Source organism: Hippocampus guttulatus, chromosome 11, assembly GCF_054856545.1.
Source record: "Hippocampus guttulatus isolate MCC_2025c chromosome 11, RoL_Hgut_1.0, whole genome shotgun sequence".
In the NCBI taxonomy this organism is placed as follows: Eukaryota; Metazoa; Chordata; class Actinopteri; order Syngnathiformes; family Syngnathidae; genus Hippocampus; species Hippocampus guttulatus.
Genome location: NC_141271.1, coordinates 6393933 through 6421786, shown reverse-complemented (window position 1 = coordinate 6421786; position 27854 = coordinate 6393933). Strand labels below are relative to the sequence as shown.

General features: G+C 42.2%; 3 protein-coding genes across 7 annotated transcripts in view; 2 read left to right on the top strand and 1 right to left on the bottom strand.

Moving 5' to 3' along the window:
* The window catches only part of pikfyve (phosphoinositide kinase, FYVE finger containing), a 30224-nt gene extending 21142 nt beyond the window's left edge, over positions 1-9082 (bottom strand). For 2 of the 3 annotated variants that reach the window (XM_086123629.1, XM_086123630.1), the window contains exons 1-5: positions 8442-8581; positions 5927-6123; positions 3446-3613; positions 1962-2071; positions 8-179 (exon numbers count right to left, since the gene is read on the bottom strand). In XM_086123629.1, the coding sequence (XP_085979755.1) occupies positions 8-179; positions 1962-2071; positions 3446-3613; positions 5927-6123; positions 8442-8464 (670 nt within the window). In that variant the 5' untranslated portion in view covers positions 8465-8581. Of the gene's footprint in view, positions 1-7; positions 180-1961; positions 2072-3445; positions 3614-5926; positions 6124-8441; positions 8582-8935 lie in introns of those variants that run through there. The other variant, XM_086123631.1, reaches the window with a different exon arrangement.
* Positions 9083-9553: 471 nt separating this feature from the next.
* Positions 9554-19022, top strand: LOC147197904 (uncharacterized). Of its 2 annotated transcripts, XM_086123184.1 has the most exons (9): positions 9554-9694; positions 10193-10321; positions 10424-10599; positions 11091-11165; positions 13504-13571; positions 13655-13785; positions 15215-16684; positions 18272-18386; positions 18474-19022. In XM_086123184.1, exons 2-9 carry the CDS (start codon positions 10237-10239, stop codon positions 18595-18597), a joined length of 2244 nt encoding a protein of 747 aa, XP_085979310.1. In that variant the 5' UTR covers positions 9554-9694; positions 10193-10236; the 3' UTR covers positions 18598-19022. The 2 variants fall into 2 exon arrangements, with proteins under 2 accessions (XP_085979310.1, XP_085979309.1); XM_086123183.1 differs by having other exon boundaries at positions 18272-19022.
* A 165-nt stretch (positions 19023-19187) lies between these two features.
* On the top strand, positions 19188-27064 carry LOC147197903 (gamma-crystallin B-like). 2 transcript variants are annotated; one of them, XM_086123186.1, is made up of 4 exons: positions 19188-21935; positions 22009-22220; positions 22304-22546; positions 26705-27064. In XM_086123186.1, exons 2-4 carry the CDS (start codon positions 22212-22214, stop codon positions 26975-26977), a joined length of 525 nt encoding a protein of 174 aa, XP_085979312.1. In that variant the 5' UTR covers positions 19188-21935; positions 22009-22211; the 3' UTR covers positions 26978-27064. The 2 variants fall into 2 exon arrangements, with proteins under 2 accessions (XP_085979312.1, XP_085979311.1); XM_086123185.1 differs by lacking the exons at positions 19188-21935; positions 22009-22220 and having other exon boundaries at positions 22286-22546.
* Positions 27065-27854: the final 790 nt, after the last annotated feature.

Here is a 27854-nt window from a genome sequence, read left to right as displayed (position 1 = left end):
CGCTTACCTGTGTAGCCCATGAACTTTCCAGGTATCTCCTGGTTGCAGCAGCGACTACAAAAAATCTGGCCGCACAGTCTGCAGTGATGGCGCCGACGGAATGTGGTAAACTTCTCGTTGCAGTCATAGCACTGCTTACACTGGCTGTCGGGCATCCAGTACTGCTTCAGGTCGCTGTCCTGAAAGGGTGACAAACAGTGGCGACACACTTGGTCAAGGCTGGATTTGGGACATACAAATCAAGGACAAGTAAACCATACGTGATGAGTAACTCTGGGTTAGACATTTGTGTCCAACTCCTTTTCTTTTTGTCTTTTTTTTTTTTAAACAATTGCAGCAGTGCTAATTCAAAGGTAATGAAACTTCCCAGGATTAGGGATTTTTGTATGATTTTTTAATATCCAACTATAGCCCTTTCAATAAAATTATCTTGACACCAAATCATACCTTTTGATTATATTTTCCTTTTCCATTGGATTGATGTCTGGATGTTTAGATTTTTTTTCCCCCATCCAAAAACATTTGTTTTCATCCGCTTCAGCCGAACACATCACTGCGTACAACATACAGTAAGTCTGACGCTTTGCTGCTGAGCCATTAGGAACACATGGCGATAAAATGACTGGCCAAACCTATTTATTTGTCACTACTATCATGAATCATCTGAATTAATTATCAATATTATGAGCTTTTTTTAAAAAGAATATTATGTGTTTTTTATACAGTATCGTGATAATTATCCTATCATCAGATTTGGATGTCATTACATCCCTACTCCTCATTACTATAAACAACTCCTATGACCTCGCGAACTCCTTGAGCTGAACCCTCACTTGTGCTCCGTTACTACAACTTTCGGTATAGTACCGAGCCACTCCCATCACACTACAATTACCCAACCAAGACTACTATGTCTGTCCTGCAGTCTACCTCGGGTGTAGCACGACTGCCACATAGAACTCGACTCCTACGTGACAATGAAGGATACATATCATTTGTATTGTTTTTTTCCCCGACAGTTGGTGTCATGTCTTGTTCATTTTTCAGACAGTTCTCTCTTTTCGGCTCTTCTGTCACTCCCCTCTGAAACCTTGTTCTGTCTGACTGAAAATTTTAATACATACTCCTGTACATACCGCATTGGCCCGAATATAAGACGGCCCTGATTATAAGACTTTTTCAAGACTCAAGTTTGAAAAAAGACTTTTTGAACACCAAATTAATTTTTATACAGAAAATAATTACAGTACATCTGAAAGAAATGATTATAACAATATATTTGAGAGAAAAAGCATGTTATTTTGCCTCATTCAAATCTTAATATCTGAACATTTAAATATGTAAACTAAAGTGCAATCACATATGTAAATGAATGGCTTCTGGTTTTTGAAATGAAAATTACATCATAACTTCTCCTCAGCTGCCGGTTAACCTGGCCGATCTTCGACCCACTTTTCTCCAGATTGTCACTACATTTCTCCATTTTCTGTTATCTCATCTATTATTTTCTTCTCTTCTCTTTCTTACCGCTATTTTTTATTTTTCATCTTCATGCTACCGCTATTCTTATTTTTATTCTTCGTGACAGGGGTTCACTTTGGCCTGGGGAGCCAAGTTCAGCATTCGCTTCATTGATATCTGGCGCCATCTAGCGTTGTGAATGGGTATAATGTCTAGACCCCGAATATAAGACGACCCCCACTTTTTCAGTCTTATTTCAATGCAAAAAACACAGTCTTATATTCGGGCCAATACAGTAATACAAACATGGGTAGTAAAATGCATGAGTGTTAATATTTGTATTTGGTATTGTTTGCCTTAGTCTTTTCACTTCCCAATGTTGACACTTAAGTTTGGTTGCTCACATGAATGTTGTGCATGCAGGGGTTTTTTCATGTGTTAAGTGACCAGAGAATACTTGGGTATTAAATGAGATTTTTGGGGAGGATGATGAAAAATACCTGACTCTTTCCATCCATAATTTCCTTGAGTCGTTTCAGTGCTGTGCGAAGTTGCACAGCTGTGCGAGGGTCATGATTGCTCAGTGGGGTATCGGACTTTCTGCTGCTATCTGGAAGGAGGATTTACACACACACGCACACGCACATGCACACACACACACACACACACACACACACACACACACACACACACACACACACACACACACACATAAAATATATTTTAAATGTATGAAAGGTTTGCTCACGAATAAGTCATGTTATCTTTATAAATGCAAATGAGTAATGTTATCCAAAAACTAAACAAAATCAAACCAGAAAAAAACAAACCAGCACGTTGAAGCAAAAAATCCAAACTTTAGCTTCAATAATTTATTCATTCGTATTATTCAAGGTTCCTTTAAGTTCACCCAATACCGGATCAAATGAAAAAAAAAATTGATGTGATCGGAAATCAGGACGTCCTAGTTTTTTATTATTGTGTTGGTTTAAGCATGCTACAAATTAAGTTCACATTCCTTCAAATTGTCAAAATTGTTCTTAAAAGTCAACCAGTGCAACGGATTGTGTTTCACAGTGGAGGTCCAAAGCCAGCCAATAACTCAGGAAATGCAGTATATTTACTGCATTGAACATTTTCAAGCACTTTTCGAACCTTGAAAAATGAAGCACTTTTCAAGAAATGGAAGCAACTCTGAACATTAGTAGCAGGTTAGTGAACAAACCAAACTCTAGTAGATTGTGATACAAATGCAGATATCACACACACACACACTTGCATGCACAAATAGAACCCCGTGTGTGTGTCTGTGTGCGTGTGTGTGTAAAAGTGTTACAGTCAAGCAAAGTGTACACAACAGCCCTCACCTGGCCAATCCACTGGAATCAGAAAAGACACGAGATCCCATGTTACAGCCTGTCATACAACTGTCACTTATATTTAACACAAATACATGAAATAACGCATTTTATGAAAAATAAATGTTAAGTTTGACAGCTTTTGGAACATATGGATATTAAAAGTTCAGCGATCAGGTTTGAGGAAAAAAAATTATCGTTCCGATCAGAAAATGGACCAATATATTTATTAAAACAAACACATGAACATCGCCAGTGATTCAAGTGGGCGAGTTTTTTTTTTTGCGAAAGCTATCCTGGTTCAACAGCTGTAAATAAGTCCATCCACTTACAGTACTTACCAGCTTTCATTTGTGTAAAATAAAATAAGAGTTTCCCACAGCAGATGATGGAGGGTATCAAATGTTAGAAAGTTGTAATCGATTCTAGAGAGTCTCGTCTACATATGCACATATACGCTTGCAACAAGTTGTAAAGATTGATTATGAAGCAGTATCGCAGTTGTTTCGAGTGAGCACAGTTAAACGCAGTGAATTAAAAATAGTGAAATAAAACCACCCCAAAGTGACCAATTTCATTCAGCCACAAGCATTATTGACACCATCTACGTTTTTTGTGTGTTTTACCAGAGGCGGTGGAGGTGCGTCTGAAGTGTTCGGAGTGTGATTTTCGCTGCGTGCGTGAGCCATAGCTGGAGTGGGAAGGGCTGGACGACCAGCTCCGACTTTCCGACTGTGGGGAAGGGGGCGGTTCGTCCAGTTTTTCAGAGCCCGTGGTGGCAGGTCGGCCATCCTCTGTGAAAACACAAGTGACACAAACACAGTTGAGACGACAAATAATATTCTACTTCCTTTACGAGTAAAGGAGAACATTTTAAAGTCATCTGAATTATGAAAAGAAAAAAACGTGAAAATTGAAATATCTTTTTTTCCACTAAATCCAATAAAAACAAGGATGTGACTCACGGTAGTTATTGAAGACACTTCTGATATTAAGTGTATTTATGCTTGAGGTCATGCTACCGTATGTTCCATTTCTAGTTCTACGGTTATCGTCACACTTTTCCTAACTGCGACTGGTACCTTTCTGTGGTAGCATTGCAAGAAACAAAACGAACCAGGGAAAAAGCAAAAAACACTTGTGGTGTTAATTCTTTGAATGTGTTTGACTTTTAAGCCTAATTTTTTTTTTTACAGATTTTGGGGGCAGAGGGCTTTGACTCTGTAAATATAAAATAATCAATATTTTGTGTATTTCATAGTATTTCACATACACGCAAGAGGGAACACCATAATTGAAAAATATGTGATTCCTGTTCAAGTGTTGACAAATGTTACTTTCCGCTTTACCCAAGAGGATGTTAATTGCATGACCACTTCACAGCGAATGATAATTGACAGCGAGAGTTCTGTGAGCCACATAGCAACATTATTTATTGCTATTCAGTAACCTATTTATAACCTTGCAAAGTAATTGTTGTCAGAATAATGAGAAGTAACACGTTACATTAGTCGTTACAGGGGGAAAAAAAAAGTACACAAAGTAATGCTTTATTTTCTAAAGAGTTACCGGCATCACTGACAATAACAGAGGAATACATCACGAGGATGGTGAGTGTGGGGGTGTTATGTCATGTGACCTGCCACATGACCTCACAAGACTGAGAGAGGTTGCACGAGGGTTCTAATAACACACACAGATGCATGAGGCTCATTGAGGTTTACAGTAATGTCGAACACACTGAGTCTAATTTAAAAAGAGATTTAAAAATATTAACCCACCCTTGATTTTCAGGTGTTAACAACAACTTGCATGCCAAAAACAACAATAATAGGGAGAAAAAAAACTGAAAAATAAATCCAGGCATCACACATTGATGAAAGACAGTAGTTCAAGCATTTTTTGGCTTGTGTACCCCCAAACATTTTTTTCATACCATCAGACCTGTCACTCATATATTTTTCTGATTCTCCAAAAGAAAAACATAACACAACTGATTATTCAATGAAACACATTTTTTTTCATTCATTTTCGGAACCGTTTTATCCTCACTTGGGTCGCAGGGGATGCTGGAGCCTATCCCAGCTGTCTTCGGGCAGTAGGCGGGGGACACCCTGAACCGGTTGCCAGCCAATCGCAGGGCACACACAGACAGAGAACTATCCACGCTCACATTCACACCTAGGGACAATTTGGAGTGTTCAATCAGCCTGCCATGCATGTTTTGGGTTTATTTTGTATTATTAACTCTTTCATTCCACAAGACGTATTTGTACGTCTTTTTAAAATTAGGCCCCGCCTACCAAAGACGTACTTGTACGTCTAAGTCCTTTTTTTGCGTCATTGAGGGGGTTGCTCCAGTGAAAATGGCTGTGATTGAATGAGTTAATTTGAAATTGTAATTATTAGCCATTCTTCCTTTGAATGCAAATTAACCACAAAAAATAAATGTGTTGCCTTTTATTTTAAACAAATTTAAACTTTAACTGGGCGGCCCGGTAGTCCAGTGGTTAGCACGTCGACTTCACAGTGCAGAGGTACCGGGTTAAATTCCAGCTCCGGCCTCCCTGTGTGGTGTTTGCATGTTCTCCCCAGGCCTGAGTGGGTTTTCTCCGGGTGCTCCGGTTTCCTCCCACATTCCAAAAACATGCATGGCAGGCTGATTGAACACTCTAAATTGTCCCTAGGTGTGTGTGTGGGCATGCATGGTTGTTTGTCTCTGTGTGCCCTGCGATTGGCTGGCAACCAATTCGGGGTGTCCCCCGCCTACTGCCCGAAGACAGCTGGGATAGGCTCCAGCACCCCCCGCGACCCGGCTCAAGTGGCTCGATAACTCAGAGGCTTCATTTCACGAAACTAAGGCCAGGTACACATTAACTCATTCAATACCAGCCAATTCTGGACCAAGTCTGAAAAGACGCTTAAAAACGTCTTTGGGAGTGAATGAGTTAAAAAAATGTGTATCTTAAAAGATGTATGGTATAGGTTTGCAATTAGTATTCCTTACCGTTGCACTTAGTACAATTTAGCTATGCATAGAGCAATATCTGTCATGGAGCACAAATGACTGTCGTGCAGATGGTGGGGCAGAGATGTGTGCTCACTACCTTTGTTGTTGAAGCGAAACAAGTTGACAAAGGAACTGTACGCCGACCGCAGCGGCGGCTCATCCTGCTCCGGCGTGAGCGGCTTGAAGTGGGTTAGGTGGGAAGGGCTGGTGGGCGAGATGACCGGCGGCTCGACGCTCCAGTTTGATGACGACGACGGCACGAATTTGTCCCCGGATGCCATCTCCTGTAGTCTCCTTTTAGGGTGGACGGGACAGTTTGATTAGACACTTTTTGAATAAAACATTTGCTCCAATTACCTTTATATGTTATTATCAATCTTTCATGACAATTTATGGGTAGACACTGTTTATGTCCATCCATCCATCCATTTTCTAATCCGCTTATCCTCACAAGGGTTGTGGGCGTGCTGCAGCCTATCCCAGCTGTCTTCGGGCAGCAGGCGGAGTACACCCTGCATTGGTTGCCAGTCAATCGCAGGGCATACATAGACTAACAACCATTTGCACTCACACTCACGTGTAGGGACAATTTAGAGTGTTCAATCAGCCTGCCATGCATGTTTTTAAAATGTGGGAGGAAACCGGAGCACCCGGAGAAAACCCACGCAGGCCTGAGGAGAACATGCAAACTTAACACAGGAAGGCCGGAGCTGGAATCAAACCCGGTACTTCTGCACTGTGAGGTTGACGTGCTAACCACAGGATCTGCTGCTCCACTGTTTATGTAGCGTGTGTCGAGGGAACAGCCAGCATCATGCTGTAGAACAAGTAGAAGTAGACAGGGGAGGGATGCATGGGCGAAGTTGTCTAGTTGCGTTGAGTTGGGTGAAGTAGCGTGTAGTTATTAGAGAGTGCATTCAAACCAGTAGTAATGGAGAAATGAAAACAATTACCCAGAGAGCATTGCTTTTGGGGAAGAATATCTTCCACTATGGAGAGGATGGAGGAGTTTCTGTCAGCAGCAAGGTGCTTTTCTCCGCCCAAAAGTAAGAAGCAGCGATCAAAAGAGGCGCCATGCATGAACACCATCTGCCTCATGCAAATGCCATACCGTGGCGAAAGTGCCTTCACAAAAGCAAGCAAAGTGAAACCAGAATGCGGTGTAAGACATTTACCCTGGCATCCGGGAAATTGCTTTATATTGTATCATGCACAATATATATACTGTGTATATATATATATATATATATATATATATGTATATGCATAAATTGCAGGGTGAGGGGGACAGACACATGCACGAAATTGCACAATGGAGGGGAAACACACACGTGCTTCCACATGCAAACAGATGTGCACACACTCACTGAACTCATTGTTTCACTTCTGTTCATAGTTCATTTCATCAGTTCAATAGAGTGCAGATAAATATTTTTGCGAATGGTTGTTCGACTATGTGTGCCTTTGCGACAGGCTGGCATCCAGTTCAGGGTGTGCACAGCCTGCTGTCCGAAGGCAGCTGGGAGAGGCTCCGGTATGCCCACAACCCTTGTGAGGATAAGCAGATCAGATGTATGCAAGGATTTCTCACAAGAACAAGTAAATAGATAAATAGATGCACCACTTTATTTCTATAAATCTCTGCCACTGTTTATATTTTCAAAAATCACTTCTACAACATTTGAAGAAAATCACAATGTCCCATCATTGGTGAGCTATTTTTAGAACAGAGCACCGCGTTGGTGACCCCTGGAGGGGAGAGTGATCTGCATCACCGAAAAAAAAAAACACACTCAGGGTAGTGCACGGGTGTTGGAGTGTATTTCCGAACACGACCCTAACGTTCATGGTCTTGGTTTTTGTAAAACAAATTCCCCTTAAAAATAAATAAATATGAATAAAATAAAAACTACAAAATAAATGGAAATGTCTTAACTGGTCCTGACTTAGGAAGAAAAATAGCAATAGCACGAAATTGCACAATGGAGGGAAACACACACAATAGCTGCAATTTAGCGAGGTAAAATTGCAAACGATGGAATTACAGTCACACATGAAAATCTGCAGTCGAGTGAATCCGCAATAATCGAAATACCAAAGTAGCAAGGGGACTTTGTAATTCCCCGAGAGAACCTCAGTGAATTGTCTATTTGATTACATTGTTCAGTTCAGTGGTTTAAGAGTTCCTCGAACTTCAAACACAGCTAACATGGCATTACAGAGCTGTACAAACATTTACTACATGATGTAGTGAGATACAGAACAAGCGATTTACAGGTGAGAACAAGTGACTACTACAAACTAAAAGTGACCACAGTCTGTTGTTATACAGCACATTTTACAACAAAAACGGCATCTTCTACGTATACCATGACATCTGAACGACTCTAAAGTGGCCAAAGTGGCACACACCCTTGAAAACTACACAATAACTCGGTGATAAAGCAGTTGAACGGAAATTCACCCTCACGTTGACGCTTACTACTAAGGGACGATCGATTAGTTGGGCTTTAGAAGCGTTACATTTCTAGTACTGTACTGATCCATTTTCTCCCACGTAACCTTAAAGTACAAATGTGACATAACGCAACACAAACAACTGTTTAACTTACTCTTTGAAGAACTGTCCGAACATTATACGTCAAGCCATTTGCGATCATCAAATGTCGACAAAATTGCAGAAGTGCTCGCATCAAGTTATCCGCCTTGTCATGAGACCATAACAGGCCGCAGCGTGGCTGACGTTATGGAGTACTGTACCAAGTCGAGGTTTGACACCTCAGCTGGAACTTGAGACCCAGCCAAATATTAACACGCATGTCAAATAGAGTCCCCGTGTCTTGTTCGGGACATTAACGCGATGGCAAAGAAACTTCCTTCCGTGGTATTTTCAGGAAATGCTACGAATCGGCGCAGTTTACGTGCCACAAAAATGCTCATTTTTGTAATCATTGAAATCACGTCTTTAGTTTCTCCCACAGCGCAAATGTCAAGTTGGCTACATAGCCACTTGTACGGTACATGCTAGCTCACGTTAGCGTCCTATGTTAACCAGCCGGTTTCTCGCAACCTTTTTTGCCACATTCTGAACCTGCCTTCGACTTACCCATTCACTTAGAGGTTCGACATCGTTGGTTGAAGACCTCAAATGAGCCAGGCATCCAAAAATTCAATTACATTGAGCATTTTGGCCGTCCTCAACACACAGATCAGTGGCTTTCAGACATACTTCACGTCCCACTTAACTACTGAGAGGTAAATAGGTTGGTAGACATTACAAGTCGAGCCAGCACAATTGAGAAGTCGATTGGATACGGTTGTTTTGAATTGATTTCATACAGTGAACCATTGTTGACATAAGTATATAAGCAGCATTATGCAATGAATCCACAAGGTGAAGTGGATAAACCACAAGCTGCAGAATTCACTCATGATGTGTAGCTATATGAATCTTAACTACGGTTGTCATCTCTCATCGGTGCTTTAGCGGGCATACTTTGGGGTCAAGTATATGCTGTACATTGCATCATAGTTAGAGTGTGGTAAAAGTATTTTCTACATTCATTAATCCGTAGAAGTGAACTGGTTAAACTAGTGACATAAAACGGGAGGCCAGCATCTGCCTACCAAACAAACTCTGGAATCAGCCCAAATTAACCGACTGTAGTCGTTTCTGATTGGTTGCTCGCAGACTCTAAGCGGAAGTACAGTGAAGTTTGTTTATGTTCAAAACGGAAGCGGTTGTGTTTTCGAAATGTTCTCCAATGTAATTGTTTCAGCTGTCGCTGAGTTTCTGTTTTCGTTTCTTGTGTGACATCGAAAAGGATCTACTCGACAAAGTCGCATTCCGTGTAACTCCATTTGCGTGAGTTAAAGAATTCAGAATCGCTAAAACAACAACAAAAATGTTGATGGCAAATGCTAACGGCACCGTCGTCTGACTAACAATCAGATTATATCACTATACTTTTAAATATTACTGTACTGTACATGTAAGTGTACTTAAATATTTAGCTTTAACCCAATGTACTGTACGAGCACCGAAGTTTTTGTTTTTTGTTTGCTATTTAGCTACCCAGATACAGCGATGTAATTGTAATGTAAATCCAGATACGTTGATGGATATATAAATTTTTAACGTGTATGTTAAGAATTTACAAATACATTTCTGTACATGTAAATATCCACTTGTTAATGAGTATTTTTTTCCCAAAAAGACACTTTACCAGACAGCTGAACATTCAGACCAATAACAATAACCTTAAGACTAAAACCAGCAAATTTGACCTGCAAGCTGCGTGGGTAATTCTGCAACTGAGTGTACCATTTTATTTTAATTTCTTTATATTTTTTGTCTTTCAAGTGACTGCATTTCTCAGTGTAAAACAACGTGATATTTCTCCAATTATGATGCAATTAAAAACAATGAAACCTACCAAGGATTCCAAGAAGGAATTTGCTTCAGCATCCAAGATCAAAAATAAAATGCACAGTGAGTCTCTCCGATTTCTTGAATGACATTTATAAGATTAAGTCTGCTAAATGTTAATATTTTTTCCCTTCTCTCTCATTTTTCTGCCGTTCCTCATACCAGACACCTCCTCCTTCTTTAAGGTCTCATTGAAGACCAACAACAAAGCCCTAGCTCTCGCCGTACAGGCCGAGAAGCAGAAGTCCATGCTGCTACAGAAAGAGAACCTGCACCTGAGAAGGGAAGCACAGTCTGCATGCTTTGATTTGGCCACCAAGAAGCACAAGTACAGGAAAGTGGTGAGATTCCCATGTGCAGATTTCAACTCAACTCAACTGTATTTATAGAGCACTTTCAAACAGCCATCGCTGCATACAAAGTGCTGTACATGGAGCAACTAACATATTCAACAAGAAAGCAACAAATCTGTAACAAAGACGGTAGAAAGCACCGAACAGCAAAACCAAGAAAAAATCTGTGTCATGCCGAGTCAAATGCCAAAGAATATAAATAATAATTTTAAAAAATAAGAAAGGATGCACTCATAGATGGATTTAAATCGTTTTAATTGTCTATCTCTGCAGCTGACTCGAGTCAGAGAGTTCCCTTTCTGCTCCTATAGTTCATTATTGCACTTGTCTCTCTGCCTTCATTTGTATTTTTCAGTGCTGGCTTCACAGAAGACATACTAATCTGATTTCTTGTATGACATGTACGAAAGCAGTTACCTTTTTGAAGCATTCAACTTGAGATGTGCAAACAAGCTCACAATTATGTCGTTCTTTCACAGCTCCTCATCTTGAAAAACCTTTATCGCAGTACTCTCCAACATATGAACATGGTAGCTGAATTATTCCCTGACAGCGTAAGTAGAAATCTTGAAATGTTTTTTGTTGGTATTTAGTGGTGTGTATGTGTGTGTATGAAAACTTTCCTTAGATCAGTGGTTCTCAATTATTTTCTATCATGCCCCCCCAAGGAAGAGGAAAACATCTCGCGCCCCCCCCCCCAGCACGACTATAAATAGTATCATTTGTCTATAAAATTGTTATAAGTACACCTTTGCATAACACTGTATCCTTATTAACGTATAAGAGAATAGAAAAAAGAAAGAAATATGGACCAACTTACAACCAAGAATAGCTTTAGTAACTAGAACAGAAAAGATCTGTTCTGAGCATCTGAAATTCAAAAATAACATGAAATCCTTAATTTAACAATAAATATTTTTTGACTGACCATGTCAAACCATACGATACTGAAAAATAAAATTGCATAAAATCAATAACTAATAATGCATTCAAACTAATCACCAACATTATCTCAGGAGCACAATATAAAAAAAACCTTAACCAGCAAAACAAAAATAGATAAAGAATTTGTGCTTCTTTTTTTTTTAAATCAAAGATGATGTCTGGATTAATGGCTACAATGAGCACGTTTTGCAATGCACACCTTTTCGAAGCGAGGTTTGAAGCAGGACACAGCAACTCTCAACTCCTGCTCAATGTGTAGCCGGGACCTGTATTTTAGTTTACTTAAGTAGCAGTCACAAAGCGTCATGACTGTTGGCAATATTCGGCACGTTTTTGCTGAAAAAAACTCAAGCAGCTTATCAGCGTGATTGGGGTGCAATGTCTTTAAGTGACGGCTTAATTTATTTGGCTTCATGCTGTCCGCTACCAAAATTTTTAGACACAGTAAGCACATGGATCTTTCCTCGTTTGCCACCGCAGTCACATTGAAGCCAAGCGCTACATACCCCTTGTCATATTTCCTCCCTGAGAATGCCCCCTGCGCAAACTCTGCCAATGAGAGCGCCACTGCCCCCAACGTAGTGGAGGTGCAACTGCACATTATTTTAGGACAGTAAAAAAAATAAAAAAGCACGTTCCCCGAGGTCAATCCCTTGACGGAGCCTCGCGCCCCCACTATTTGAGAAAGACTGCCTGAGATTAATAGGGTATTGATTCATGGTTGTGTTCACAGTGACCTTCAGGACAGCTTAAAAGAGCCTAATTCTACCATGAGAAAACAAACAAAAAGCCACCCGAATGTTTAAATATGACTGCTTAAAATCAGGTCGTGTGACAAGACTATCAGGTTTTGACGTCTTGCCCAATATTTGTGCATTTGGTACTGTGGCTCTTGGGGTCTAAGCTTTAAGAGGAGGTAATATTGGGGATTTTTAGGAGTCAGGGTTTTAAACAAATATTAAAGTATCCGTATGTTTTTTTTTTTTTTTTTGTGAGTCGTGATCATATTTGTTTTCATTCACCAAGAAGTGGTTGAAGCGCCTTCAGCTGGTCCAGAATGCCGCTGCTCGCCTCTTGACTGGTACTCGTAAGAGGGAGCACATAACTCTTACTCTGGCATCCCTTCACTGGCTCCCCATACATTTTAGAGCAATTTTCAAGATCCTCTTATTTGTTTTCAAATCTCTAAATGACCTCGCGCCACCTTGCCTCTGAGCTCATCCGCCCCTACACACCTGCCCGGCGCCTCAGGTCTGCGGACCAGACATTATTAGAAGTACCAAGAACTAAACTGAGGCTCAGAGGAGATCGAGCCTTTTCCGTTGCTGGTCCCTCTCTCTGGAATGACCTCCCACTGAACATTCGGCAAGCCTCCTCGCTGCCCATCAAAACCCTCCTCAAAACTCACTTGTATTCTTTGGCATTCGACTCAGCATGACTTGGATTTGTTCTTGGTTTTTCTGTTCGGTGCTTTCTACCATCTTTATCACTGATTTGTTTTACTGTTTGTTGTATGTTAAATTGCTCCACGTACAGCACTTTGTATGCAGCGATGGCTGTTTGAAAGTGCTCTATGAATACAGTTGAGTTGATACAAGCTATTTTCCAAAGTTAAAGGAGACATCTGCATTTGGTGCATGCAGTTCTGAGGTGTCCTATTGACATGGCTATGGTATGGTTTTGACGCATTTTACATAGCGTATGTTTTTGTCTTGCTGATATTAGTCAGTTGTCAGGAGGTGGCCCAGTCTCATGCAAAATGAGCCAGCACCCATCCTAATCCTCATCCCCCTCACCCTAAAGTCACCCATGATGATGAGGTGGCTCACAATGAAAACAAGTTTGACAGCCCTCTTCTAAAGGGACTTAATACGGAATACTCTGCATGTTTTGAGCTCTTGATGTGCATTTTCGGTAATTTTAAGATAGTCTTTTTTGATCCCCCAGGGACTCTTTGAACCATCCGAGGACGACAACGTCCTCCCAACTGATCCTGACAAACCTTCAATTAAAAAGTGAGGTTGATTTTTCATTATAATCTGTCATCCTGTATAATATTTAACTTCACTCTAACTGATTGTTCTGACAACCTTCAAAGTGTGGCACCAGATCCTCCGGAAGTTTCAAAGGATTCAGCAGAACTCAGTCCAGAAATGCAACCAGGCAGTCTTAAAAACAACATGCCTGCAGTCTTACCCACCCTGAGCAGAAATGTGTCTACTGGCAACGGTACATGGGCAGAATTGTTGGGACACCTCTTAATCAATCAATGAATCAAATCATCAGAGATTGGACTGAACACCTTTTTCCATCCTGTCTCTTAATTCTTCATTTTGTGAGAACACGCTGCACAGTTACACTGTCTTGCTTGTCTATTCTAGCATAGTAGAGATGGTTTTATCCATTAATCAATTCTATCTATTGTATCGAATTGTTAGTGTCTTGAATCATCCATACGGCAAACCTGGGTGTAATACTTGATTTCAACCAATAGAGGGACTCAACTATTCTTAATACTGTAGTAGAAATCCTCTACAATGAAATCCTGTTTGCAGCCAAATATTTTCACAACAGGGGACTTTTCACTGTCACAAATTTTATCTCAGACATAAACACACACACACACTCACACACACACACACAAAACGTACACGTTTACTCTTTATTTTTATTCCAATAGTGCGTATGAGTATAAGTATGAGCATACACTTATTTGATTTTGTTTAGCACTAGTGAAATTTCTAACCACGTGCTAACAGTAACAAACACTTCCTGTACTACTGCGCAAGCCGCTGGTGGTTGCTGTAGCCGTTTTCTAGCTAAGCAGTAGCATTGGCTATGGCAGGGTGAGGTTGGATTAGACTTTTGCGGTAGGCTTGTTTTCGTTGTAGTGAACCTCATTGCGAGGCAAGGGTGGAAAAAAGGATTTCATATTACTCAACAGGGGGACTTTTCATTGTAGGGGGAAGCAGAAAAGAGGAAATGGCTTGAATGAATGAAGATTTCTTCACACTAGGGGGTATTTTTGAACATCTAGGTTTAGTTGTAGAGGAGTTTTACTGTAGTCTAAAATAGTGGTGCAGAGTACAAGACAGTAAATTCATTTTGATACGTTTGTTAATTACGATGTTTGGGATCTGATTAATCTTGAATAGAACCCCCACATTGTTTTTCCTGTGAAACCTATCCGTGGCTATATAGGGGTGATCAAAACTATGCAGACTGTCCAGGACCCCCAAAAATCTGTGAACCATTGCTTTACTTGACTACAGCCATGACCGCAAGACCATCATAGCCTTTGGAATGAACTACACTGTTGTTAGTGTAGTGGTTCACACAAGGCTAATTTCGAGCAAGGGGAATTTACCCTGGAACTCGGAACTTTATGTATCTCATGAATTAGGTAGTACTTTCTTGATGTTCAAGAACCTTTGAGATAGTGTCTGCAATACCGAACATAGCTGATGCGAAATTTCTGGTACCAGGGCTACAAATATCAAAACCTAAAACATCCTGGAAACTTAGGTGGGCATGTTTATTTTCTTTAACTGGTAGGGAGAGTGTTGCAATACTTTTGTCTATCCTGAAAGCATGTGTTTGTAGCTGCTTTGTTAGGTCACTGAGGGATTGATTTGTGTTCCTTTCCACAACTCCACAGCAAAAACAGATGACGGGAAAAGGAATTCAAACAAGCAGACACTCCAGATGGAGTCAGCGCGCCAGTTCAACAAGTTAAGGGAGGAAGTGACTAGGCAGTCAGCTAGGTTCTCCCGGTCTGGTTACGACAGCAACTCTCTGCCGTGTCGACTGAGCAGCCCAACATCTGCTGAAACACCGTCTTCCTCTGCTGGAGTCAACGCTCCTTGTGACCAGGCACCAGAAAGTTTGGACAAGCATCCTAAAGCGGCGTCTCAAAGTAAGCTCACATCGCATAGTCCCAAAAGGGTGAAATCCAGAGTTGGCGGCCATCAAAAGGAAAGAAGCACCAAGTCAACAGTGGATTCTGCTGATTTTGTCTGTCCTGCCTTGGATGATGCCGTCCTTTCCTTTGCATCCAACCAGAATGAGAAGTTACCCGTAGAGAAGGATTCCTCGAAAAAAACAAGGTCAAACATTACATACAGGAAGTACACAAAGAAAAGTCAACGGGGGTCCTCGATCAGTGTGACGTCAATGTTGCCACCTCATGACCGAGAGACTGGAGGCTCCATGGTGGACCACAATGAGAGGACAGACAGTTTTGCAACTGCAGAGTTGGAGGAACCAAGCCATTCTACAGGTGGATATGAACCACAGGTAAACGATGAGTCTGCCCCAACCTCTCAAGGACATCCCAACTCAAGGTGCAGAAAGACATTTGTTATCCACCATGACGTAGAAGAAACCACAGATGGACGTTCTGTCACACCAAAGCCAAGCTCCTGTAAGCATCCTTGGGAGTCCACTCGGAATCAAGGAAGCCTCCCGGTAAACTTGTCTGACAGTGATGACAGGGACAACATACTGCCACGGGAGGAATCCTCGGCTGATTATGAATTCCAGAAGCCCAAAAAAGCAAGGAAGGAGGTCTCGATGAGATCCAACAGGGAAAAATCACATGTCAATAATGACTCGAGTGATCATGCAAAGAACAAGAACAACAAAAAACAACGCCATGACAAAGGTGTTTGTCCAGAGGAAGATGTGATTTATCTTCCGGATCCTCCTGACTCCCCTTTCTATAATGTGTTTGCATTCTTGGATGATCCTTATGCACACAGTGAAGACATACTTAAGTCAAAGTCCTGGGCAGATAGGAATTCTAAACGGTACCGGAATACATCCAAATACACTCCACTAGACAACAGCGCCAGAAATCTAAGAGAGACATTTGTCGTTTCCGAGCTGAAAACACCTCCCATCAACACAATGACCATGTTGTCCAAAGAAATGGCTGTGGATACGGGTGAAGGTGAAGCACCTCGTCAGCATTTGGGTGACCTGCTCACTGATGAGACGCCACCATGGATGAACATCTCAGTTGCAGACATGGAGCCTGGCTCTTTAACTTGTAGTCCGAAACAACGCGCCTCAAAGGGGCGACAAGTGGTGGAGGAGACTGCCTTGATCACGCAAGTCTCTTCTCCAGGTGAGTTGGCAATATAGTTTAGGCCACATAAACGGTGGTATTTTTTTTGTACAGTTGATCCATTGAGCCGAAACACACACTGTTCCTGGAGGATGTTCGACCTTTTGACTTTTTTTTTTTTTTGTGGGTTCGAATGAGCCATGGGCTGATATTAAATTCTCATGGTATGATACGTGTGAGCAAAAATGAACATGGTATTCAAATTGCAGCTCTAAAATGTCCCATTTTTGAAATATTTGGGTAAATAGAAACAGCTTTCTTTCTATTTGACACAATCTATTTGATTTTTAAACAAAACATGGAATATTTGGTGCATTAAGAAATGTAACATAAGTTGAAATGAATCACCGTTCCATTTTTCTTCTGTTTTAACTCTTCTAAGCAACTCACAGTGTCCCATCACTGGTAAGCTATTTTGAGGACAGACCTGTAGACTACTTATGTTTTCCTTGAGGATAACTGCTACTCCCTGGCACTACATTTTATATATAGTTTACCTAGTCTGAGAATCCCTTTGCGGGTTCCCCTGGTGGCACTGAAGGAGAAAACTAGGACAAACGTACTGGACTATATTTTATAGTACAGCTGGGTATGCTGCAGTTGGTACATTGTTCTAGCAGATTTGTCACAGCCGCGTTTACCGACATTTCCCTTTCGTTTGTGGATGCACAGGTAGAAATGATGCTAACAATGGTTTACACTGTCGCTACACTTGAACTCTGGACGTTGTCGTATGCCACTCCACCCCGCTTTGCTGGAATGCTCCCTACTATTTGTCCTAAATTTAATACAGGAGACCATTGTTTGTTTGCTTGTCTCATTTCCACGAATGTGTTCTCTGGTTTTTGTAATGACAGGTTCAGTCAACTTAGAACATAAAATAAACAACATACAAGGAAGGAAGACAAGAGGCTTGGATTCAATTTGCTTGCAAGGAGAACGGAGAGGTTTACTCAGTTACATCTCAAACCCGTTCTGAAGTACACCCCCCGAACCCTCTCTATTTATTGAGAATTGAAGGGGTCCCTATTTACATAAACGTCAAAGGAATGGGGAGTAGTTTTACATTTCACAACAGTTTCAGTGGAGGAGGCTTTCAATGAGAACACACAGTTCATTCCCGAGATGTCATCAAACGGCTCCTGCTGGGTATCGGTGGTCCACGAACACAGCTTGGGATGGCCCTCTCGTGGTGTCCTGGGTTGATGTTATCTTCTCAAAAGCAGCAGTCACTTTGATCAGAAGCCGTTAACTTAACAAAAGGATGTTATCTTAGAAACCAGAACAGGAGCGACTGAGCACTCCCGGTCCAACAAGTCTCCCCCTGTCAACCTACCCCATTGTAAATGAAGTATTTGCGAGGTTTCACTCTGAAACAAAACTTTAAAGTTAGACTGAAAGTAAATATGGGATAACAAAATTACATTTATTCCAACAGTAATTCCCCACAGTTGTGGTCATGAAGTGTCAGGAGTACTGTAGTTCAAAGGGAAAAACCACAACCCTGCAAACTTGGTATATATACTTGACATAAAGCAGTTAAGCAGTGGCTGTGTTTGAGTGAGAAAACTGTGTTGTGTGTTGCAGCAAGTCGAGCCTTCATGCCAATGACCAACATCATTGGTAACTCAGAGAAAGAGAACCAAGGGAGAGGCAGGAGATGCAAGGGCGTCGTCAGTTACAAGGAGCCATCCCTGAACAGGCGAGTGTATGTTCAGCGTGAAGTCCATTGGCTTAAAAAAAAAAAAAGACGAAACAACGGCTTACATTTTGTTTTTTTGGGGGGCAGAAAAATACGCCGTGGAGATAGATTTACGGACACCGCGTTACTAGACTCTCCAGTTTTTAAAGGCTGTCAGAAGAAGAAGAAGAAAAAGAAGTCTACGTTGCAAGTGGCCATTTGCAAAGACTGATTTTTGCTTCTTCTTTACTTCATTTTTTTTTTAAAGTTTTATGTTGGTTTTAATGCACATTTAGTGTATTTAATAAACATATTTTACTGACTGTTTGCATTAAACATTACCATAGTGATCAGAGTGTTGCAGCCAGATTAGATGCTCCTTGTGTTTATTATTATATTTTGAAAACACCACAGTTTTCATGCAGCTCATACCATATTATTTTGTTGTATTATTTCCGCCACACCTTAAATGACGGTACCTGAAAATATTTTCTGACATAAACCGGTCCATGGGGCAAAAAAGGTTGGGGACCCTTGGTGTACAGCATGACTACAGAGTCGCGGGACGACTACCTCACGGTGTGCGTCGAGAGAGTGACTGGAGAGAAACATACACTTATTGGAAAAGTTAAATAAAAGTTATCCACGTTAACATGACAGCTGGACTCACGTGTGCCTCATTTGATAACACGACAGGGTGTCAGAAGTCCTGTAGTTGACGTGGAGTGCGCGAAGAGGATCTGTAGCGACGCCACTCGAGTGAAGCGCGACTCAGCAGTCGATAGTCCGCTGCTCTCTGCTGTACTTGCATCAGCTCGGACGTGTACGCACGCACGTCTTTTGGCTTCAACCAATCAGTGCTGACGCAACGGACGTTACACATCAAAAGGGGTGTTCACACGGTAACATTTGCTCCAGTGCTACGCCGGCGCTGCGCCAGTAGAGTGTTCACACGCGCAAAGTTACACCGGTGTTGCACCGGAAAACAGCTTACTCCGGATCAAATTTAACCCACCTCAGGGAGGTGGTTTAAAAATTTGCTCCGGAGCAAATGCTCGTTTGCGGGGCAGCACCAATGTAAAATGGTACGTGTGAACGCTACAATTTGCTCCGGAGCAAATGCTCGTTTGCGGGAGGGGGGAGTAGCCTCGCTACGCATGAGAAGAGTTGATTACATACGGCGAGAATGCGTTGCTTTCGTGCTCTGTTGTACTTCCGTCATGTGTTTTGGCACAATCAAAAGAAACCTAAACACTTGGGGTCACTGTCTGTAAAAGCCAAAAAACAAGTCCTAAACCTTGGTGTGTTGGTTGATTCAGATCTGACTTTCAACAGTCACATTAAATCAGTGGTTCTCAATCATTTTCTATCATGCCCCCCCAAGAAGAAGAAAACATCTCGCGCCCCCCTCATGACTATAAATATCTGTAGTATCATTTGTCTATAAAATTGTTCGAAGTACACCTCTGCATAACACTGTATCCTTATTAACGTATAAGAGAATAAAAAAAAAACTATGGATCCACATCAAGTACAACTTTGTCAAATGTGCTGTGCTGTATGTGCAACATACAGCTTTATTAACTGTAACAGAAAAGATTGAAAGTGCATCTGAAATTCAAAAGTAAAATGAAATCCTTAATTTGACTATATTTTTTGACGGACCATGTCAAACCATTCGATACTGAAAAATAAAATCAATAAATAATGCATTCAAACTGATCACCATCATTAACTCAGGAGCACAATCTTAAAAAACCTTTAACCTGCAAAACAAAAATATATCAAATAATTTGTGATGATTTTTTTAATCAAATATGATGTCTGGATTAACGGTTACAAGTAGCAGTCACAAAACAGGATGTTTGTTGGCAATATTCGGCACGTTTTCTCTGAAAAAAAAAAACTATTTTCAACGGGATTGGGGTGTAATGTTTTTCAGTGACGCCTTAATTCATTTGGCTTCATGCTGTCCGCTGTCTTTCCTCCTACCGTAGTCACAGTGAAGCCAAGCGCTACATACCCTTCGTCATATTTACTCGTTTTCGCTTTCGGTAGACCTCTTTTTTTCTCTGTTTCTCTCTCTCCGTCTGTCGACTTCGTGTCTACACTTCATACCCATACTCTGTGCCGTATGCAAAGTGCGTATGCTCAGTGCGAACAAAACACTGAGTGAATGCTCCCTGCGCACTCTGCCAAGGAGAGTGCCACTGCCCCCGAATGTCGTCGAGGTGCAATTGCACTTTATTCTAGGGCAGTAAAAAAAAAATTAATAAAAGCATGTTCCCCGAGGCCAAACGCGCCCCCCTTGACTGAGCCTCCCGCCCTCCCAGGGGGGCGCGCCCCACTATTTGAGAACCACTGGACTAAGTGGACCTCGTAGTCTGAAAAATATGTTATGTGCATTTTGGGCACTTCAATATTTCATCCACAAACAGGCCTACATATAGAATTATACATTTCACGAAGTAAACAGCTGAAGTTGGATCTAGTTCAAGCCTTTATTGAGCTCCACAAAAAAACAAAAACAAAAAAAAAACAGTCGAATCCTGTGCTTTGCAAAGACAAGCCTTGACCGCCTGCCCACAACACTTCGGCATGGATAAGCAAGGTTTCATAAATAATTTTTTTTAAATTACCGGTAGTTCATTCTTTCTTACCTACCCAAAGTTGACTGAGTGGCTAAAAAAGAAAGAGTTGGTTTCTTGAACAAAGTGACTACCTTTGTTGTGCGCAACACTTTTTCCTTTTCATAGAAAAGTACAGCTATTTACTGTACATAAGAGACAGATAGATACTGATTGGGCACTGTAGTTTCAGCCTTGTAAAGCTGTTGGGCCATCATCATTTTCTCTTTTTGATTTCTGTTTATCATGTTTGAGGTATTCCCACTGAAGTTATCACTTACATATGTTATATGTTTAGTTTAAAACTTTGTATCATAGACAGGTCGACTTTGACTATTAGGTCTCTGTCCTGAACATCCGCTACTTAAAACAAAGAATGTAGTGTGGAGTTGGGGTCCTATTTCCCCTTGAGTGATTAACAGCCCCCAGGTGTCTTCTTTTGCGTCTCCCACCTCGGGAAAGTTCCTGAAGGCTGTCAAGCTCCCTTGGGGAGGAACTCTCATCTCGAGATTTGTGCACAGCAGATGTGGTCTGTACTTTGTCAAAATGCCAAGATCGAACTTTGCCCAACTTTCTTTGTCTCCGATTTTTACATAAGGGGAAGGACTGCCCGCCCCTAATTAATATAATTAACATACTATGCCTATGTATACGTGTGACTGTAGTTGCTCGGGGCTTCCTGATGAAATCTGAGACTCACAGGAGCCCGAATGGATTCGTGTTGTTTCACACTTGTGCCCTGAACGTTCAGTAAAACATCTTGCAAGAACTTCTCCATTTCCAGCCTCTGATTTTCGCACATCAACTCAGCCCGAATCAAACGAACACGCGGAGGACCTGGGGAAGTGGAGAACGGTGAAGGGACCCCGCCGTGTCCACAACAACACGCTTCCCCCTGTTTGATCTCTTCCAACACCACATACAGAGAGTACCAGCCTTGACGGTAATGTTGCTGAGTGTCCTGTTTTTCTCGAGCTCTATTACATGTATGGATGACAATCCTTCCACCGTGATAGGATGAATCCTATTGACACAACCAACAAGAGGAGCGCCACGTTGGCTTTTCCGGGGAGTCATGCTTGTTTTGTGGCAGCGGCACAATGAGAGGAGAGAAGACTCCTGCGGAATCTCTGCTGACAGCGGGCTTGGTTTCTATAATAAGCATGGTATATAAGCATTGTGCTCCGCCAACAAACTACCACCAATTGACACCACCAACATGGGGAAGGTCCGATTCATTTTTATTTTTTAAATTTCATTCCACAGATAATATTCTGTTTCGAATTTGTTTCGATGTGTTTTTCACTCCAGATCATCTTCTACGAGGAGAGGAACTTCAGAGGCCCCCACTACGAGTGCACTGGCGACTGCACCGACCTGCAGGCCATGCTCGAGCGCTGCCACTCAATCCGCGTGGAGAGTGGCATGTTCATGCTCTACGACCGTCCTGGCTACATGGGCAACCAGTGTTTCCTGAACACAGGCGACAACCCTGACGATATGGGAATTACATGTATGAACGACAGCGTGCGCTCGTGTCGCCTCATCCCTATGGTAAGGCCTCTAACACATCTCTAGACCTCTGTACCTCTAAAAAAATAATGCTCAGTTTTAAGATATATTATGAATGTCTTAGATTATACTTTGTATTCCAAAATCATTGCAAGCACCATAATTATAGGGGTGTTCACACGGCACACATTTGCTCCGGCGCTGCACCGATGTATTTTGTTGCGATATATTTTGCACTGCAGCAAATTGTGTGGAGTGTTCACACGTACAAAGCCGCTGAGCGTGTCTGCACCGGCACAGCGTCGGTGCAGCCCCACTTGCGTTCACACGGCAGTTTCTGCAGCGGAGCAAAACGACAGAAAAAAAAACGAGCTGTCGTGTTGGTTCTTTTTAAAACGTATACACAACTCAAGCGACTACTGGACAGGCACGTCCTTCTCCTTCTCGGTCTCCGTGCCTTCTGCTCGAGAGTGACCGCCCCCGAAAACGTAAATCAACGATGACTTCAATGACACTCAGAAAAGCAAATACGTAATGCGCCAAACAGAAAATCAAGAGAGGAAATCACAAAATAAATTAGATGGGGGGGGGGCGTGTGGACACACAACAAAGGAACAAACTACACAAACAACTCCGAGACAGTCCAGTCTCCTACAAAAGGAAATATGTTACCAGCCAAGTCTTGTGTCGTTATTAAACAAACACATGACGGAAGTCCGACAGAGCGCGAAAGCAACGCATTCTCGCCGTACGTAAACTCTTCACAAGCATTTGCTCTGGAGCAAATTTAACCCATTTGCGTTCACACGTGCAAATTTACATCGGTGCTGCTTCGCTAACAAGCATTTGCTCTGGAGCAAATTTTTAAACCACCTCCCTGAGGTGGATCAAATTTGGTCCGGTGTAAGCTGTTTTCCGGGGCTACGCCGGAGCTAATTTGCACGTGTGAACGCTCTACTGGGGCAGCCCCGGCATAGCACCGGACCAAATCTTGCCGTGTGAACACCCCTAAACTTTCATCCATCCATCCATTTTCCGATCCGCTTATCCTCACAAGGGTCACGGGGGGGTGGGGGGGGGGGGCTGGGGCCAATCCCAGCTGTCTTCGGGCAGTAGGCGGGGGACACTCTGAACCGGTTGCGAGCCAATCGCAAGGCACACAGAGACGAACAACCATCCACGCTCACACTCACACCTAGGGACAATTTTGAGTGTTCAATCAGCCGAAGTACCCGGAGAAAACCCACGCAGGCCCGGGTAGAACATGCAAATTCCACACAGGGAAGCCAGAGCTGGAATTGAACCCGATACCTTTGCACTGTGAGGTTGACGCGCTGACCACTGGACCACCGCACCGCCATCATAATAAACTTGTTACAGTGAAATAGGACAAAAATGTGTCATTCTTGATACAGCGCTTGTGTTAGATCACCTTAGATCGTGTATGTTTATGGCATGAGGTGTCCAGGGAATATGCAACTTCTTTATAGGACTAGCTGTTAAAGTCCCTAAATGTTCAGCACAATAGATGGAAGAGTTGGAAATGTGATCTTGGGTGGAGTGGGATTTGGCACTGATGTGGCGCACCCCGCCCGGCACATGATCAGTTGCGTGCCTCAACGTCATTGGGTGCTTTGGCCATTTTTCACAAGGCACCCCCTGCCGAGGTTGGCCCACCATAGGCTGATCAGACCCGGTTGTGCGTTGCACAGTGGCGCCACGTGGTCATTTGACAGCCCACGTGCCCCTGCGTTTCAGCCACAGCCGTTGACTTCTGCGCTCTGCTTCAAGTTCTTTTATTGCCCTCCTTTGGACCTACCATCCGACGCCCACTTCCGTCAGGAGCTTTGTGGTGGACCTGGCTACAAAGCCTCTGCAGCCCACCTCCACTGGCCACACCTTCACCTTCCAGCCCTACCCCTCTCCTTAAGGTGCTAGCCTGGCATATCGTAGCATCTTCTGTTCGTATGCCTCATCGATCGCATCCTCCCATGGGATTGACATGGGTTCTCGCTTTTTAGCCTGAATTTCTCTGCCCCATAATTGTAAATTACCTCTCCAATCTTGTCCAACTTCTCCACGCGTCCCTGTCAGACCTACTAGGACAGACATGTCCAGCTCCGGGCCTGGAGGGCCACTGTCCTGCCTGTTTTCCGGCTCTCCCGCCTGCAACACACCTGATTCAGATGATAAGCTCATCAGCCAGCTCTGAAGCAGCATTAGAACGATCTTGATGATTTGAATCAGGTGTGTTGCTCCTGAGAGAGCTAGAAAACAGGCAGGACAGCGGCCCTTGAGGACCGACTTTGGACACCCCTGTACTAGGAGGTGGAGAAGCTCTTTCCCACTCCTTTTTCTGGCAGGTTTAGGCCACAAAATTTGAGGCCTTCACCCATTAGTCTTCCTCTCTACTGCTGTCCATGGGCTCTGGAATTATGAAAGTTGGTAGATCCATGCCTGGTTGAGCTTCGGCTGGAGTTCTGATACTCTTTAGGCTGTGGTGATTGTCCTGCCGCTGGGCTTCAATCAACTGGTTTGCTTTACCTCTGAGGAAGTAGTGGTCAATGCGAGGCCCCTCGCTAAGATCCCTCAGGCACTTTTTCTTGCCCTGATGGAACTTGAAACCCCTCTCTGAAGTTATCTTTTCCCAGCCACTGATGCGGCTTTGTAGCTTGTGTCCTGCCAGTGCTGTTGCTCCGTCAATCACCGCGCTGATCACTTGATTCGTTGTCATTTCCGTTGCAACGTCCGTTACTTGTATATACGTAAAGGTTTTGATAACTATCTATACAAGCAAGCCCTTTCACATCAAAATTACTCAAAATGTTTTCCTTCTGGTGGAAGCACAGTGCTGCCATGACAAGAAAAAAAAAGTTCAATATCACATTAAAATGTGATAAATTTCACGTTTTAACATAAGTTTCAATGGTTTCATCAGTTTCATGTCACAATATGATTAGTTTCACACCGACTCGCACCAAATATGAAAATTCTCATGTTACGTAAATGTGAAAATTATTGTTAATTTTTCAAAATGATCACATTAAAGCATCAACGTTATCTTGTTAAAACTTAAAAAGTTGATCCGTTATCACGTTTTAACCAGTGACGTGTGATGAGGTTCATGAGCAGCTGACTGCCTTGAAGTTGGAAATCAAAATATGAATACCAAATAAAAGATTCGCCTGTGTTTCAATTTTGACCTTAATTGAAACATGTTTTCAAAGCTTTTAATTATGTTTTAATCAATTCCACACTACTCAACGACATGACAGCAAAAAACAAAGGGTATTTATTATATAGGGTGTTTTAGGAGTTAAAACAGGGGCAGGCAGCCACCAGCGTGGTCCCGCTGTACAGCTCAATAGATTCAGTTTGCAAATAAGATAAGATAAGAAAACCTTTATTAGTGTCGCAATGGAGAAATTCCCAATTCACAGCAGCAAAGTTATGAAACTTTGTGATGTGAAAATAAGTGTATGTGAAATGTGTCTGCAAAACTCTTTGGGCTGCCACCGCATAATATAGATTTAATGCAATACATCTTTATTTATATAGTGCTTTCACAACAGCCGCAGCTGTAACAAAGCGATTTACAGAACAGTTAATGTAAGATAACAAATATAACCAACACATAACATAAGACATGGACAGTGATGCAATCATAAACACTATTTCATGCTCAAAACCTGCATGACGTCCCACACGTCTGCTACAAGCCAACTTTGTCGTACCCCCACACATTTCCACATTTTACAGTACGAATAACGATACCCGATTTCCCTGCTTTTCCCAATAAGTCCCAAGAATTGTGAGAATAAAAATAGAAATAAAATGATATAAAACAAATATGATTAAGTGACGAGGAAGATGCTTCTTCACACTTTGGATGTGTGTGAAGATGGAATGTCTTGAATTTAAAAAAACATGCTTGTTTTGTACTTGACAAAAAGAAGAGAGTGTTCAACACTCAGGGATGAATCGGCATGGATTTACGATGCTAGTTTTGAGTAGTTGAATTAATGTTATAAATATGAAATAAAAGAAACAAAGTAAAAATAATTGATATGAGGTAAAACAGAAAATATCTCAACAAAGGGTACCAGTTGTTGGGTAGTGGGGCTCAAGGTAAATGCTGCCCAAAAAGAAAAAAAAAATTAACTTTTAAACTAACAATTGAAATTCTTACCTCCTTATTAGCATCACGGCACCTTCAGGATAAAGCTGTATGAGAACTTTGACATGGCGGGCCAGATGATGGAGCTGACCGATGACTGCCCCAACCTCCCAGAACGCTTCCGGGTGTCTAACTTTAACTCGTGCAACGTCGCTGACGGCCACTGGCTAATGTACGAGCAGCCCAACTACAGGGGCCGCCACTACTACCTGCGGCCCGGCTCCTACCGTAATTTCACCGAATGGAACGGTTCCACTTCCCGCGTGGGCTCCGTCAAGCGTCTCTTGGACCTATAAGAAGAACACAAAGATTCTCGTCAAGTGTCTGCTCTTTGCACTTTCTCACACGCTAAATAAAATGGCATCAGTGCTTAAACATGTGGACTTTGGTTCCTGTCATGTGTAGTATTGCGAGTCTCGAACAGGAGTGCTATTACTTTCTAAGAACCAGAAACGTATGCTCAAGGTCAGGACAAGCCTGCCAGACTGTTTTCATTGGCAATCTATGGCTATCCTGATCCCTGCAAGAAGTAACTTTTATGACATGGTGCCTTAAGTTAAAAAAAAAAAAAATGGAGCAACTCAACCCACCAAGCAGTATATGTCTCAAAGGAAATCTGGCGCAATCTGGAAAATGTGGATCCAAATATTTGAGCTGTACCTGATTGGGAGCGGGATCTCCTAGAAGACGCAAAGGATTAAATGTGCACCCTTCCTACGTGTGGCCGGAGTCATAATCGTGTTTAACACACTGGTGTTTGGTGAAGATGAAAAGAAAAATTGTGTGCATGCTGTGATCCGCGAAAAATGTCACGTATGGAAGACACATGTTCTTCACAAGGGCTGAGTGTTGAGATCTGCGCTTTGACCGGGATGCATTTGGGAAAATAATGACGAAAGATCAATTTTCTTGTTTAGCTCAAACACGTGGCATGGTTATTTGCCGACTGCACAGACCTCTTCTCATCACCACTGAACCATAAGTAAGACATTCCGCGCCGGGTACAGACCGGATATGGCGTTGTATCTTGGGTTGCCAGATCCGTTCAAAATAAACAAATATTATGTCCCAATGACACATTTTTATCATAAAGAACATATTACAGCATTACAGAAATGAGGATATAAAATACTGTTTCTTAACACTGAGGGTTAAAATGAAACAATTGACGCA

Coding starts and splice junctions, on each gene's coding strand:
- LOC147197904 (XM_086123183.1), top strand. CDS start 10,237: ATGATGCAATTAAAAACAATGAAACCTACCAAGGATTCCAAGAAGGAA. Junction 10,600..11,090: donor AGCACAAGTACAGGAAAGTG/GTGAGATTCCCA, acceptor GTTCTTTCACAG/CTCCTCATCTTGAAAAACCT. Junction 13,572..13,654: donor GACAAACCTTCAATTAAAAA/GTGAGGTTGATT, acceptor CAACCTTCAAAG/TGTGGCACCAGATCCTCCGG.
- LOC147197903 (XM_086123185.1), top strand. CDS start 22,286: ATGTGTTTTTCACTCCAGATCATCTTCTACGAGGAGAGGAACTTCAGA. Junction 22,547..26,704: donor CGTGTCGCCTCATCCCTATG/GTAAGGCCTCTA, acceptor CCTCCTTATTAG/CATCACGGCACCTTCAGGAT.